Source organism: Anomaloglossus baeobatrachus, chromosome 6 (assembly GCF_048569485.1).
Source record: "Anomaloglossus baeobatrachus isolate aAnoBae1 chromosome 6, aAnoBae1.hap1, whole genome shotgun sequence".
In the NCBI taxonomy this organism is placed as follows: domain Eukaryota; kingdom Metazoa; phylum Chordata; class Amphibia; order Anura; family Aromobatidae; genus Anomaloglossus; species Anomaloglossus baeobatrachus.
The window spans coordinates 35,307,779-35,322,061 of record NC_134358.1 but is presented as its reverse complement, the minus strand read 5'-3'; the positions used below and the strand labels follow the sequence as shown (position 1 = coordinate 35,322,061).

At 53.0% G+C, this 14,283-nt stretch overlaps 1 protein-coding gene across 3 annotated transcripts in view; it reads right to left on the bottom strand.

Moving 5' to 3' along the window:
• KCNQ3 (potassium voltage-gated channel subfamily Q member 3) overlaps window positions 1–14,283 on the bottom strand; it is a 289,722-nt gene that overhangs the window by 105,244 nt on the left and 170,195 nt on the right. For all 3 annotated transcript variants that reach the window (XM_075352849.1, XM_075352850.1, XM_075352852.1), the window contains exon 2: window positions 7,122–7,212. In XM_075352849.1, coding sequence (XP_075208964.1) covers window positions 7,122–7,212 — 91 coding nt within the window. The remainder of the gene's footprint in view (window positions 1–7,121; window positions 7,213–14,283) is intronic.

The window sequence follows — 14,283 nt, the reverse complement described above, 5'->3', positions numbered from 1 at the left end:
CTGTGTCAGGGGTGTCCCCTGAAAAAGTAACATGCAAAACACGCACTAGTACTGTGTCAGGGGTGTCCCCTGAAAAAGTAGCATGCAAAACGCGCACTGGGACTGTGTCAGGGGTGTCCCCTGAAAAAAGCAAAATGTGAAACTCACACTGCGACTGTGTCAGGGATGTCCCCTTAAAAAACAACATGTGAAATGCGCACTGGGAATGGAGTCAGGGGTGTCCCCTGAAAAAGCAACATGCAAAATGTGCACTGGGCTGTGTCAGTGGTGGCCACTGAAAAAGCAATGTGCGAAACACACATTGGAACTGTGCGGAGGACTTTACCTTTATTACACCATGGATATCCACTATACGTTTTCCTCATGTGTCTTAAGTCAATATTCACAATCTCATCTCTCGAATAATTGGTATTCCATCGCACACACACTTGAGTAGACCATTATTGATGACCTATATACAACATATGTAGATACTAATCTCAATGTGTATCTCATTTAAGTCTTATTTACATTGATTATTTGCTGTCAGTTTCTTCTCCCTCTTTACTTGATCCTTTTGAATTCCTTTTTTAGAAAGTATTGATTAATAACAATTATAATTTTATTGATAACTATTAATACACATCATTACGGGTGGTTTTTAGTTGCTCTCCAGTAATCAATTGTTGGTGTCAATTCTATCGAAATATTCCACTCTACAATCTCTTCTTTGATCGGATGCCCTATATTGTGTTCCTTATCAGTAAAATACATACAGTATGTCACAGAAGTGAGTACACCCCTCTTATTTTTGTAAATATTTTATTTTATCTTTTCACGTGACGACATTGCAGATGTGACCCTGTGATACAATGTACAGTGTCAGTGTGCAGCTTGTATACAATGTGCAGTGTCAGTGCGCAGCTTGTATAACAGGGTCAATTTGGTGTCCTCTAAATAACTCAGCGCACAGCCATTAATGGCTAAACCGCTGGCAACAAAAGTGAGTACACCCCTAAGTGAAAATGGACAAATTGTGCCCTCGGTGTGAATATTTTGTGCGGCCACCATTATTTTCCAGTACGGCCTTAATTCTCTTGGGCACGGAGGTCACTAGAGCTTCACAGGAGCCTCTGAATTATCTTCCATCCTCCATGGAGACATCACGGAGCTGGTGGATGTTAGAAACCTTGCGCTCCTCCAACTTCTGTTTGAGTATTCCTCACCGATGCTCAATAGAGTTGTGGTCTGGAGACACTTGGCCGGTCCAGCTCCGTTACCCTCTGATTCTTTAGCAAGGCAGTGGTGGTCTTGAAGGTGTTTGGAGTCATTATCATGTTAGAATATGAAGGGAGGGGATCATGCTCTGCGTCAGTATGTCACAGGACATGTCGGCATTCCTGGTTCCCTTAATGAACTGTAGCTCCCCACAGCCGGCAGCACTCATGCAGCTGTGACGCCCTGGCAAAGCCAGGTTGCCACAGAAAGAGTTAATCCTCCTTGGTAATCTGATCTCACACCGCTGCAGCAGGACAAACCACATCCCCCAGGGTAAGGCTATGTGCCCACGCTACAGGATTTACCGCGGATTTACCGCGGATTTTGCCGCGGATTTACCGCGGATTTGCCGAAAATCTGCAGCAGCAGCACTTCCAAGCCATTTCAATGGCATTTTGGAAATGCTGTGCCCATGCTGCGGATTTTTCCGCGGCGGATTTGCCGCGGATTTTGATCCGGAAAAATCTGCAGCATGTCAATTGTTTGGTGCAGATTTGGTGCGGATTTTTGGCTTTGAATGGGGGAAAAAAAAAAAAAAAAATCCGCATCAAAATCCGCGGCAAATCCGCGGTAAATCCGCGGCAAATCCGCGGCAAATCCGCGGGTGCGGATTTGCCGCGAAAGTCGCGGATTTTCAGGCAAAAAAATCTGCAGGGACATTCTAGCGTGGGCACATAGCCTAAGAGAAAAGCAGAGCAGAGGGGAGGGGCTGGAGCAGAGTGTAATAGTGATGGGTAAAATGCGATTTTTTGGTGAGCCGGCTCTTTTGGCTCCAAAAACGGCTCTTCATTTCCTATTACCTTTGGCTTTACATTTGAAGCCCAATTCTGGTATGTTTTAACCCATGATTGTACCTTTTAGTAAAAATCTACACGTGCCAATTTATGACATAAAACAGAATAGTTTCCAGAATAACCAGATTTTATATTATTTGCTGTAAAAACGTTAACAAACACAATGTTTGATAAAAAAAAAAAGTGCAGAAATCAAACAAGTGCAATTCAATTAGCTCAACACTACTGGCAATTGTATGCAAAATCGGATGTGATTTGAGAGTGCTGCACTGCCTTGTATAGGACTAGTTCTGTGCATGGAGGTGGTCCCTCAGATTGGCACTGCTATCATGTAACAGGGGCTGCTGGGAGGTTATTCACATACCAGAAACAACAGAACCATTCCAAGTTGCACTAGCTAATGGTGCATTTACACAGTCGCTGCAGCCCCCGAGCCTGCGATCCAGTGATGCTCAATCCAGCGATGGGATGTTTGCAGAGGAGATCCTTATCTGCCCTGCCCATATACATGGCTGGATCATTTGTTCTCTTCCATTCAAGTGAATGGGAGAGAACAAGGGACGCACATTTACATCCGCTGTTTCTCCCGCGCTCAGCGAGGATTTACAAGCTGGCGGTAAATAACTATAATCAGGCTAAATCCAGATGTCAGTGTTCCTTTAATAAAGTGCCTGACTGCCTGACTGCTGCTTGCTTGTCACAAATTGGAGGGGGGCGGGGCTGTGACTGCCTGACTGCTGCTTGCTTGTCACAGATTGGAGGGGGGCGGGGCTGTGACTGCCTGACTGCTGCTTGCTTGTCACAGATTGGAGGGGGGCGGGGCTGTGAGTCAGCGCTATGTGCGGCAGCAGGAGGAGCATTCTCAGTCTCCTGGATAAGATCAGAGTGACTACTGCCGGGAGGGAGGGGCCGAGAGGGGCGGGGCAAGAGGGGAGGGGCGGGGCAAGAGGGGACTGACTGTGGAACGGAACTGGCAAAGAGCCGTTTACATTTCAATTGGCTCCCTGCCAGGAGCCGACTCCTATGATTCACTATGAAGAGCCGGCTCGTTCAGGAGCTACCCATCACTAGAGTGTTTGGAGAGACAGACAGAAGAGGAGCCTGGAGTTGTAGCTCCCAGGCTGATAGTGAAGCGTGCTCCGAGAGGGCCGGGACAGGCTGTGAGTGAGGAAGGGGCCAGAGGTAGCCGGGCAGGGTAGTGGCCCCCCGGTACCTGGGTGACCCGGATCACTGCAGGGGAGTGTATTCCCCGTTCCCGGCTGAGGAGAAGGAGGAAGAGAGTGGAGAGAAAGGCACCTGGCTGCAGGGAAAGAACAACAGGAGCTGCTGCACCGTGTGTGGGACACTAACACCCCGTACCGAAGGCTGCGGACACCGGCAATTCCTAGTTTACCAGTGACTCTGTGTGGAATACTTGTGAGTACGCCCGGGCCCTCGGGCACCGCACCGCAGCACTGCGCCCTGCTCCCTACTTACCCCATCACCGGGCCCCGGGACAAACAACCCCCTACCCATGGAGGGAAGGACTAACATCTAGCTGCTCCATACCATCGCTCCCGGGATCCCCATAAAGAGCAGCGGTGGTGTCCACAATCACCACAACCGTGGGTGGCGTCACGTACAATCTCCCTTAACAAACCCCCTTTTACTGTGGATCACAGACCAGGTCACGCCACCGTGATACCCACAGAAGTGACCCTGTGGCCCGGATCTGAGTACCCCTGGTCCCCGGGCGACACACAGCCCCAAACCGTGACCATCCACCACCATGCCTGACTGTAGGCAGGACACACTTGTCTTTGTCCTCCTCACCTGGTTGCCATCACACACGCTTGTGAACCAAATAAGTTTATCTTGGTCTCCTCAGACCACAGTATGGTTCCAGTAATCCATGTTGTCCCTACCCCCTGGGTCCCCTGAGTACCAGTGCTGGTGTGACGCCCTGGGCAAGCCAGGGGTCACAGGTCATGACACCACCACACCCTACACCCCGGATAGGTACACCAAAGCTACACCAAAAATCCTTGTTGCCTTCCTCCAGGGGCTGATGTCCACACCAGGGGGTGGGCCAGGCGGTTGGCTCCGCCCACCGAGGAGTTCACAGTCCTGGAGGCGGGAAAACCAAGCAGATTAGTGAGAGAGGAGATGAGTTGAGGAGTTGAGTGGTAGAGGAGCAAGAGAGAGGAGTTAAAGTGGAAGAGAAAGTGACAGTTGAGAAAGCCTGAAGTTAGTCCGGGTGTGTGCCCCGGACTGAGAACAGCAAGGTTAGCAGACGGCGGTGACCGTCTGCAGGAGAGGCTGCTTGGAGGTTGCCGAAAGGACCGTGGACGGGTGGTGGCCCGGCGGTACCGGAGCGGTATACGAAGAGAAGCCAGCACCATTGAAGGGGACCTCTGGGTCTCCCAGCAACCAAGTCCCGATTGAAGGCAACAGTCCAACCGTTAGAGAGAGACACCGCCACCGCCAAGGCACCAGTTTCTCAGGGCCAGCGCCTGCGGGCAAAGAGGGGCTCCTCCGGCACATATCCAAGCCGGGGAGCGGGTTACCGGTGGGAACCCATCGCTACCAACATAGACTTAGGTGCAGGAAAAGGGACCGTCACTGTCAACTACTGGGGAAAAGCAACAGCAGCCGTCCGTGGGAACCGTCTTTCCAGCCGTGTGTTTTACCGAGAACTGTGACCCCGTCTCAGGCTGAGTGAGTACCACAGTGCCGTGAGGCACAGCGCTGCCCCCGCGTCCCTGCACCCCACCAAGCCCTGCACCGGCCCCGCCATCCCTCATCACCCACCTCATCACTGGGCCCCAGGACAACCACCCCCTACCCACGGAGGGGAGAACCAACAACTTTGCTGCTACCTGTCACCGCTCCCGGGATCCCCATACAGAGCAGCGGTGGTGTCCATACAATCACCACAACCGTGGGTGGCGTCACGGACAATAAACAATCCCAAAAACCAATCCCCTTTCACTCACGGCCGAGGAGCGCCGCTCGAGTCCCCGGGATCCGGCCCATCGCTCGAGCCACCGAGCGGCAGCAGGCCGCAGCAGCGGCAGCCGGACCCGAGCAGTGGGAGAGCGCAGCGTCCCCTCCTCCGCCCGCGACACAGTTTTCCTACGTCCTATTGGGTAGGTTACCCCGGGAGGGGAACTTAGGGGATGGCCCCGGGAAGGGCGGGGCGATCCCGCTCATGCCGAGTGGGAGTGGTGAGTGTCTTACGTACAAGACACGGAGGTATGCAAGGGCTCAGACAGTGTAGACAGACCGAGAAAATGTAAAGGGTCGGGTGTGCCTCTAGCTGGGTCGGGTACCCAGTGATCTGGGGCTCGGAGAGGGAGGCACAGATGGGGCACAGGACCCTAGAGTTGGTGACAGCTGCAAGCAACCTGCTAAAACCCTGCAGAGTAGGAAACCTTCAAGGACCGGACTCACCCACAAAACTCCGAGGTACGATTAGCACGACTGAGCCAGGGAAAGTATCTCCACGCATTCCGACAGGGTTCACGCTGCCGCCGGTCGGACGAGAAACTGCCAAGGTTAGCTGAGGGACCCACAGACGTTCAAGGCCACGGGGGTCCCAACCTTTAACCACGGTGCCACAAAGTGAGAGAGAGCCCTGGATGCTCAACCAGCATTGGGAAAGAGGGGACCGGAACCAGCCGTCCCCCCGGATGCATTAGTGAATAGAGGAGACTTGGTTTACAAGTACTGCGTCGTTCCCTTCTTCCAGCGCGATTCAACCTCATCCAGCACCAAAAGGGACACTGGGGTTCTCCCTACCTGTGGAGGGGTTAACATACTACCTGCCGATGCCACCAACCCCAGCCCCTCACAAACAGCAGCGGCGGCATCCATTCCCTTTTCCCGCATCACCGCAGGTGGCGTCACGTACACTAACTTTCATCCCTACTTTAAATAATTCCCCTTTTACAAGAGAAGCCCCAGGCCACGGGACCGGGCGACGGCCACCAAAGTGACATTTCCATTTGCAACCGCCTGGGACAGAGTACCCCCTTCCCTGGGCGACACAAATCATCTTTAGAGGAGGCTTCCTTCTGGGACAACAGCCATGCAGAGCAATGTGATGGAGTTTGCGGTGTATGGTCTGAGCACTGACAGGCAGACCCCCCCATCCCTGTAACCACTGCAGTGTGTGGCGAATGGTCGGAGCAATGACATGTGGATCCCCCACCCCTGTAAACTCTGCAGTGTGCAGTGTATGGTCTGAGCACTGACAGGCGGACTCCCCACCCCTATAACCTCTGCAGTGTGCGGCGTAGGGTTTGAGCACTGACAGGCAGACCCCCCCCCCCCATTCCTGTAACTTCAGCATTGCTGGCAGCACTCATATGTTTATTCTGTAAAGACGACCTCTGGATATGACGCTGAGCTCGTGCACTCAGCTTCTGTGGTTGACCATCGTGAGGCCTCTTCTGAGTGGATCCTGTCTGGTTATACCGCTGTATGGTCTTGGCCACCGTGCTGCAGCTCAGTGTCAGGGTGGTGACAATCTTCTTATAGTCTCGGCCCTCTTTATGTAAAGCAACAATTCTTTTTTTCAGATCCTCAGAGAATTCTTTGCCATGAGGAGCCATGTTGACCTTCCAGTGACCAGTATGAGAGAGTGTGTAAGAGATAACACCAAATGTAACATCTGCTCCCCATTCACACCTGAGACCTTGTATCACTAATGAGTCAAATGGTTAATTGAGCACAATTTGGCCATTTTCACTTAGGGGTGTACACACTTTTGTTGCCAGCAGTTTAGAGTTGAGTTATTTAAAGGTCCATAAAAAAAATAGTGTCTGTCCGTTATTCTTTAAAAGGCCGTCCAGAAAAAAGTAAAAAAAAAAAAGTAGCCTACCCTGGTGGTAAAGGAAGGATTTTTTTTTTTTAAAAACTTTTTTGTTATGGAGATCAACCTACAAGGGAACCCCAAAAATCCTATGCTAAAATAAAAAAATAAATAAACTACTATCACTATATGTTTTTTAACTGCCCACATTCCAAAGAAACTGTTATGGAGAACGTCGCATTCCGATGGAATTAGCCACAAATGATCCCACTTACTATAAGCAGGAGCCAGTCTCCCGAAATATCCTCGTATTCTTTGAATGTTGTGAGGATCGCTAACACCAGACACCCGAGGACGATAAGGAACCTGAAAAAAAAACAACTATATATTAATGACTTTAAAGTGGCGAAACAAATTAATAAGCTCAATATTTTATAATATATAAGCTCTATTGTCGTCCAATGTAAAATCAAGCACCTTGTGAACATCTAACAATTATTTTACGCAGCATTTTGCAACTTTAAATCAAAATCTTAATAATTAATAAAAAAATAATAATAATTTTATGTAAGAAAAAATGAGGGTTTTTTTTTTAAAATGTTATTGTATTGTCCTCCATCCATTGCAAAATTATGAATATTTGTAATATATATCATTGCCTTATTTTCTTTCCTTTTCTAAAACCTGCAGCGCTGTTTCACTTCACCAGTTCCAGCTTCTTTATAAGTTGCTTTCATCTGCTGATCAGCCAAGATCCATACTTAAGTTAGGGGAGTTCCTCTGTCCTAGTTAAGGACTGGAGAGTCCTTTGGCTTAGAAAGGGGAATTTCCCAACTCTGATTGCTTGTAAATAAAGTACAGATCTTGTCTGAGCAGCTGTCACACTAAGTATGGGAAGTACCAAGCGAACAGCGAAAGGGAAGGGGAACTCTGCATCTAGGGAAGGGGGAGATGGTGACCCCTGACCAAACCTACTGCTGGTCACTGGTGTCCCTCACCACCCTAGATAGGTTCCACACCTATGTGCCAAGCCTGAAACCTGACCCTAGGTATTCCTAGTGCTGGACCCTAAATAGTGAGCAGATGGGATGAGGTCTTCCGTCAACCCAACTGAACAGCTTTAGAAGACACAAGGATGACACATAGGGGAAAAAAGCATGAACTACTTACTGTATCTACATATGACTCAGGTAGAAGTTCAGCAAAGAGGAGTACAAGCCACCTGCTTGCAACCAGAGTTTTAATGAACTGAAAAATATCACCAGCTCCAGTCCAGGGAAGGAGGGAGTATTTAAGCACCAAGAGATTACTGATGATCAGCAGCGGGGTGGAAGGCGAGCTCCTGCTGGGTCCAAAAGGTGAAGAAATGAGCCCAGCAGGAAAGCTACCTATACCAATGAATACTGACAGCAGGAACAATGGAAAGTCAGGGAGCATTTACCTTCTATTGCCAGAAACCACCCATAACAGCATCAGATAAAAGAATCTTCTAAAAGAGCATAAACTGTGCATGTAAAACCGCAGCATGGTGTTTTGGAGTAAAGGAGGCAAAAATAAGGTAATGAGATGTGTTACAAAAATGTATATCTTTACAACGCCTGGAGAGTAACTACATAACTGTCACGCTCCCCGGGTCCTTGGCTTCCCTCCCCGGGTCCTCTGCTCCGCTCCCCGGGTCCTCAGCCCCGCTCCCCGGCTCACCTGCCACGCTCCCCGCTCTCCAGCCTCCGGTCCCCGTCCTTCCCAGGCCCCCTGGTCCCCGATCGCGGCGCCCGACGGCTTCCCAGGCCCTGGCCGGCTCCCCTGCGTCCTCTTCTCAGCCTCCTTCCCTGGCTTCTGGCACCCGGGCTGCGCGCATGCGCATTAGGGCGCGCGCGGTCACTGACCCTTTCTTAAAGGGCCAGCGTCCATTAACAGGTAATGAGGCTAATCAGGTACAGGGTATAAAGGGGTGTATTGTCCAAGGGGGCGGGGCCTGATCTTCGTGTTCCCTAAGCTAGGAGTCAGGTCTCCTGGTGTTTCAGTGCATGTACTCACCTATCTCTCTTTGTAGAGCCGTGCTTGCCTCGCCATCCAGTCTGCCGTATCCTGAACCCCGAACGCTGTCCTTCTGCCATCCTGACAGTCCGCACCATCTCGGATCCCTGCGGTGACCCGTCATCTTGCTCCCAAGGTTCCGGACCCCGCCTGACATCATCTCGGCTTCCGAACCTGAGCTGCGTCACCCGGACTACCACCCATAACTCCGTGGTCCCAGGGACTTCTCCGCTATTCCCGTGTGCAAGGACTGTTCTGCTGTTTCTAGTGTTCCAGCTGCCGGACTCTTTCCTACCATCTAGGAGTTCGGTCCAGTGGATCCACCTCCTGGGCCTGCCCGTACACCTGGCCGTGACAGTAAGATCAGGCCATGGATCCCGCTGCAGCACTAGCGGCCTTGCAAGAGGAACTCCAACGCCAGCGTGAAGTCCAGACCCGCATGCTGAACTTCATGACTTCCGTGGACACCCGCCTGACCATGCTACAAGCGGCAGTCACGTCTACAACATCCCAAGCCGCCACTAGTCAAGCCACGTCCTCCGCTCCCGTGGCCGCTTCTTCGGATGCTTCCAGACTGCGTTTGGCCTCACCACCCCGGTACGCCGGAGATCCCAAGACTTGCAGGGGGTTTATAAACCAATGCTCCCTCCACTTCACGCAGCTGCCACATCTGTTTGCCTCCGACCAAGCCAAGGTCGCCTTCATCATGTCTCACCTGGAGGGCGAGGCACTGGCGTGGATGAACCCGTTGTGGGAGAAGGAGGACCCTATGACCAAGGATCTTCAAGAGTTCCTGCAGGCCTTCCGCAGCACCTTTGACGAGCCGGGACGCGCCTCTGCGTCTGCTTCATCCCTCCTCCGCTTACGTCAAGGAACACTGACGGTGGGCCAATACGCCATCCGTTTCCGCACGTTGGCTTCTGAACTCGGGTGGAATAATGAGGCCCTAACAGCCGCCTTCTGGGAAGGACTCTCGAGTCGCATCAAAGATGAGTTGGCGGGTCGTGACGTGCCCTCCACCCTAGATGCCCTGATTGCCCTAGCAACTCGAGTGGACATTCGTTTTCAGGAGCGCTCCAAAGAGCTGTCTCGGGAGAGACGTCCGGTACGACATTCCCCTCCTCCACAGAAGCCCTCCGTATCGCAGTCATCAACAGCTGGGATTCCCGTCCACGAGCCCATGCAGATCGACCGAGTACGGCAATCTGAACAACGTCGAGCAGAGCGGCTCGCCAAGGGCCTCTGCTTTTACTGCGGAGAGGACACTCACCTCCTACGCTCCTGTCCGGAAAGGCCGGGAAACTCCAAAGCCTAGGGTTGGTAGGAGAGGCCACCCTAGGTGCTGGGACTCTCTCAGACCCGGTTATGTGGACTGTGCAAGTGTCAACGGGAGAGACGCGCTTCACGGCTGAGGCATACCTCGACTCTGGAGCAGCAGGCAATTTCATCCAGCAGGCCACGGTGGACAAGTACCAGCTGCCTGTTACTCTACTCGAGAAGCCCCTAGTGATTGCCTCTGTGGATGGGAGACCCCTCTCTGATACCATCTCCTGGGTCACCAGACCGGTCGAACTGCGTATCGGTGCCCTGCACACCGAGAACATCGCTCTCTACGTCCTACCACACATGTCCCACCAGATCCTGCTGGGACTTCCCTGGTTGCGGACACACGAACCATCAGTCAGCTGGGGTACTGGCGAAATCACCCGATGGGGTTCTGCTTGTCATGAGAAGTGTCTGAAGTCCATACAACCTATCCGACGACCTCCGGTTCCAGAGAACCTGCCGGAACTGCCCTCGGCCTATTGGTCCTTCGCAGACGTTTTTGACAAGAAGGAGTCTGAGGTACTTCCGCCACACCGTCCCTACGATTGTGCCATCGACCTGCTCCCAGGAACAACACCACCTCGAGGACGGATATATCCGTTGTCTCCGGCCGAAACCAGGGCCATGTCTACCTACATCACAGAGAGCCTGGCAAAAGGATTCATCCGGAGATCCTCCTCTCCTGCGGGAGCAGGCTTCTTCTTCGTGAAGAAGAAAGAGGGTGACCTACGCCCATGCATCGACTACCGGGGTCTAAATCAGATCACCGTCAAAAACAAGTACCCTCTGCCGCTCATCCCCGAATTGTTCGACCGGCTCAGAGGAGCCCGTGTGTTCACCAAGCTGGATCTTCGGGGTGCCTACAACCTAGTTCGTATCCGCTCTGGGGACGAATGGAAGACCGCGTTTAATACTCGCGATGGGCACTATGAATACTGCGTGATGCCCTTCGGCCTGTGTAACGCACCAGCAGTCTTCCAAGAATTGGTGAACGACATATTCCGGGACCTCCTCTACGTCTGTGTCGTAGTTTATCTGGATGACATCCTTATCTTCTCTCCGGATCTCCAGACCCATAGAGAGAACGTACAGCTGGTTCTGCAAAGACTGAGGGAGAATCGTCTTTACGCCAAATATGAGAAGTGCGTCTTTGAGCAGTCTTCTCTCCCTTTCCTGGGATACATCATCTCGGGCACTGGACTACAGATGGATCCAAAGAAGGTCTCCTCCATACTCAACTGGCCTCCTCCTTCTGGACTGAAGGCAATCCAACGGTTCCTGGGATTCGCCAACTACTACCGCCAGTTTATCCCTCACTTCTCTGCCCTGACTGCTCCTCTCTCCGCTTTGACCAAAAAGGAGGCTAATCCAAAGGACTGGTCACCTGCGGCCGACGCCGCGTTTTGCTCCCTGAAGCGAGCATTTGCCTCCGCTCCTGTACTCCACCGTCCGGAGTTAAACCGCCAGTTCACCTTGGAAGTGGATGCCTCCTCCTCGGGGGCTGGAGCAGTGCTCATGCAGAAATCCTCCTCCGGCAAGATGGTGACTTGCGGTTTCTTCTCCAAGAGCTTCTCAGCGCCGGAACGTAATTACACCATCGGTGACCGAGAACTATTGGCGGTCAAACTGGCTCTGGAGGAGTGGCGCTACCTCCTGGAAGGAGCAGTGTACCCCGTGATTATCTACACGGACCACAAGAACCTGGAATACCTGCGGTCCGCTCAGCGACTGAACCCACGGCAAGCCAGGTGGTCCTTATTCTTTGCCAGGTTTGACTTCCAGCTCCATTTCAGACCCGCGGACAAGAATGTACGCGCTGATGCCTTGTCTAGGTCTTTCGTGCCCATGGAGCAGGAGGAAGAGACTACCCAACCTATCATCCCTCCTAGCAAGATTATTCCGGTGGCCCCTGTCACTCTGGCCCAGATACCGCCCGGGAAGACCTATGTCTCTGAGACTGACAGGCAAAAAGTGTTACACTGGGGTCATGCCTCCAAAACAGCCGGTCATGCAGGCCAGAAGAGAACATGGGGTGCGATTGTACGCCATTACTGGTGGCCATCCCTTCGCACGGACGTCGCTGCTTATGTCTCTGCCTGCTCCTCTTGTGCCAGGAACAAGACGCCCAAACACCTGCCCTATGGCCGTCTTCTGCCTCTGCCTATACCCTCAGTTCCGTGGCAACACATAGCGATGGATTTTATTACGGACTTGCCATTATCCTCCGGACACACAGTCATATGGGTCGTGGTGGACCGGTTCTCCAAAATGGCTCACTTCGTCCCTATGGCCGGACTGCCCTCTGCTCAGGAACTCGCGGAAGCCTATATACATCACATCTTCCGCTTGCATGGCTTTCCATCCCACATCGTGTCCGACAGAGGAACTCAGTTCACCTCCCGCTTCTGGAGGGCGCTCTGCAAGCATCTGGGAGTGACTCTGGACTTTTCTTCTGCTTACCATCCTCAGTCTAATGGCCAAGTGGAGAGGGTCAATCAAATCTTGACATCCTTCTTACGTCACTATGTCAACGCCCATCACGACGACTGGTCCACGCTTCTGCCTTGGGCTGAATTCTCACATAACCACCATATCAGTGAGTCGTCCTCCAAATCTCCCTTCCATGTCGTTTACGGACTTCAGCCCTCCGTTCCATTGCCTATATCCCCTTCTTCGGATGTCCCTGCGGCTGATACTGTAGCCCGTGACTTCGCTACCATTTGGGACTCTGTCAAGGCGTCCCTTGGACGCGCTTCCCAGCGGATGAAGAAACACGCTGACAAGAGGCGTCTGGACCCTCCGTGTTTCTCTCCTGGTGACCTGGTCTGGCTTGCTTCCCAGTACATCCGATTGAAGATACCTTCCTACAAGCTGGGTCCTCGCTACATCGGGCCGTTTAAGGTCCTCAGCAAGATCAATGAGGTCTCCTACAAGCTACAGCTCCCGGCCACGATGAGGATTCCCAACTCTTTCCACGTCTCCCTGCTCAAGCCGGTCGTCCTTGGTCCCTTCTCCGCTGCTGCCTGTCCGGCTCCTCCACCTATTGCCGATGACGACATCTATGCGGTAAGGGATATCGTGGCCATGAAGACCGTTCGAGGTCGTCAGTTCTTCCTGGTGGACTGGGAGGGGTATGGTCCTGAGGATAGGTCCTGGGAGCCCAGGGAGAACGTGGGCACTCCTCTGATCCGTGCCTTCATGTCCCGGTTGCGGGGAGGGGGGCGTGGGGGGGGGGTACTGTCACGCTCCCCGGGTCCTTGGCTTCCCTCCCCGGGTCCTCTGCTCCGCTCCCCGGGTCCTCAGCCCCGCTCCCCGGCTCACCTGCCACGCTCCCCGCTCTCCAGCCTCCGGTCCCCGTCCTTCCCAGGCCCCCTGGTCCCCGATCGCGGCGCCCGACGGCTTCCCAGGCCCTGGCCGGCTCCCCTGCGTCCTCTTCTCAGCCTCCTTCCCTGGCTTCTGGCACCCGGGCTGCGCGCATGCGCATTAGGGCGCGCGCGCGGTCACTGACCCTTTCTTAAAGGGCCAGCGTCCATTAACAGGTAATGAGGCTAATCAGGTACAGGGTATAAAGGGGTGTATTGTCCAAGGGGGCGGGGCCTGATCTTCGTGTTCCCTAAGCTAGGAGTCAGGTCTCCTGGTGTTTCAATGCATGTACTCACCTATCTCTCTTTGTAGAGCCGTGCTTGCCTCGCCATCCAGTCTGCCGTATCCTGAACCCCGAACGCTGTCCTTCTGCCATCCTGACAGTCCGCACCATCTCGGATCCCTGCGGTGACCCGTCATCTTGCTCCCAAGGTTCCGGACCCCGCCTGACATCATCTTGGCTTCCGAACCTGAGCTGCGTCACCCGGACTACCACCCATAACTCCGTGGTCCCAGGGACTTCTCCGCTATTCCCGTGTGCAAGGACTGTTCTGCTGTTTCTAGTGTTCCAGCTGCCGGACTCTTTCCTACCATCTAGGAGTTCGGTCCAGTGGATCCACCTCCTGGGCCTGCCCGTACACCTGGCCGTGACAATAACACTAAAATTTAGATACTCTTCAAATTTTCATGTGCATTGCTAAAAGAAAGACC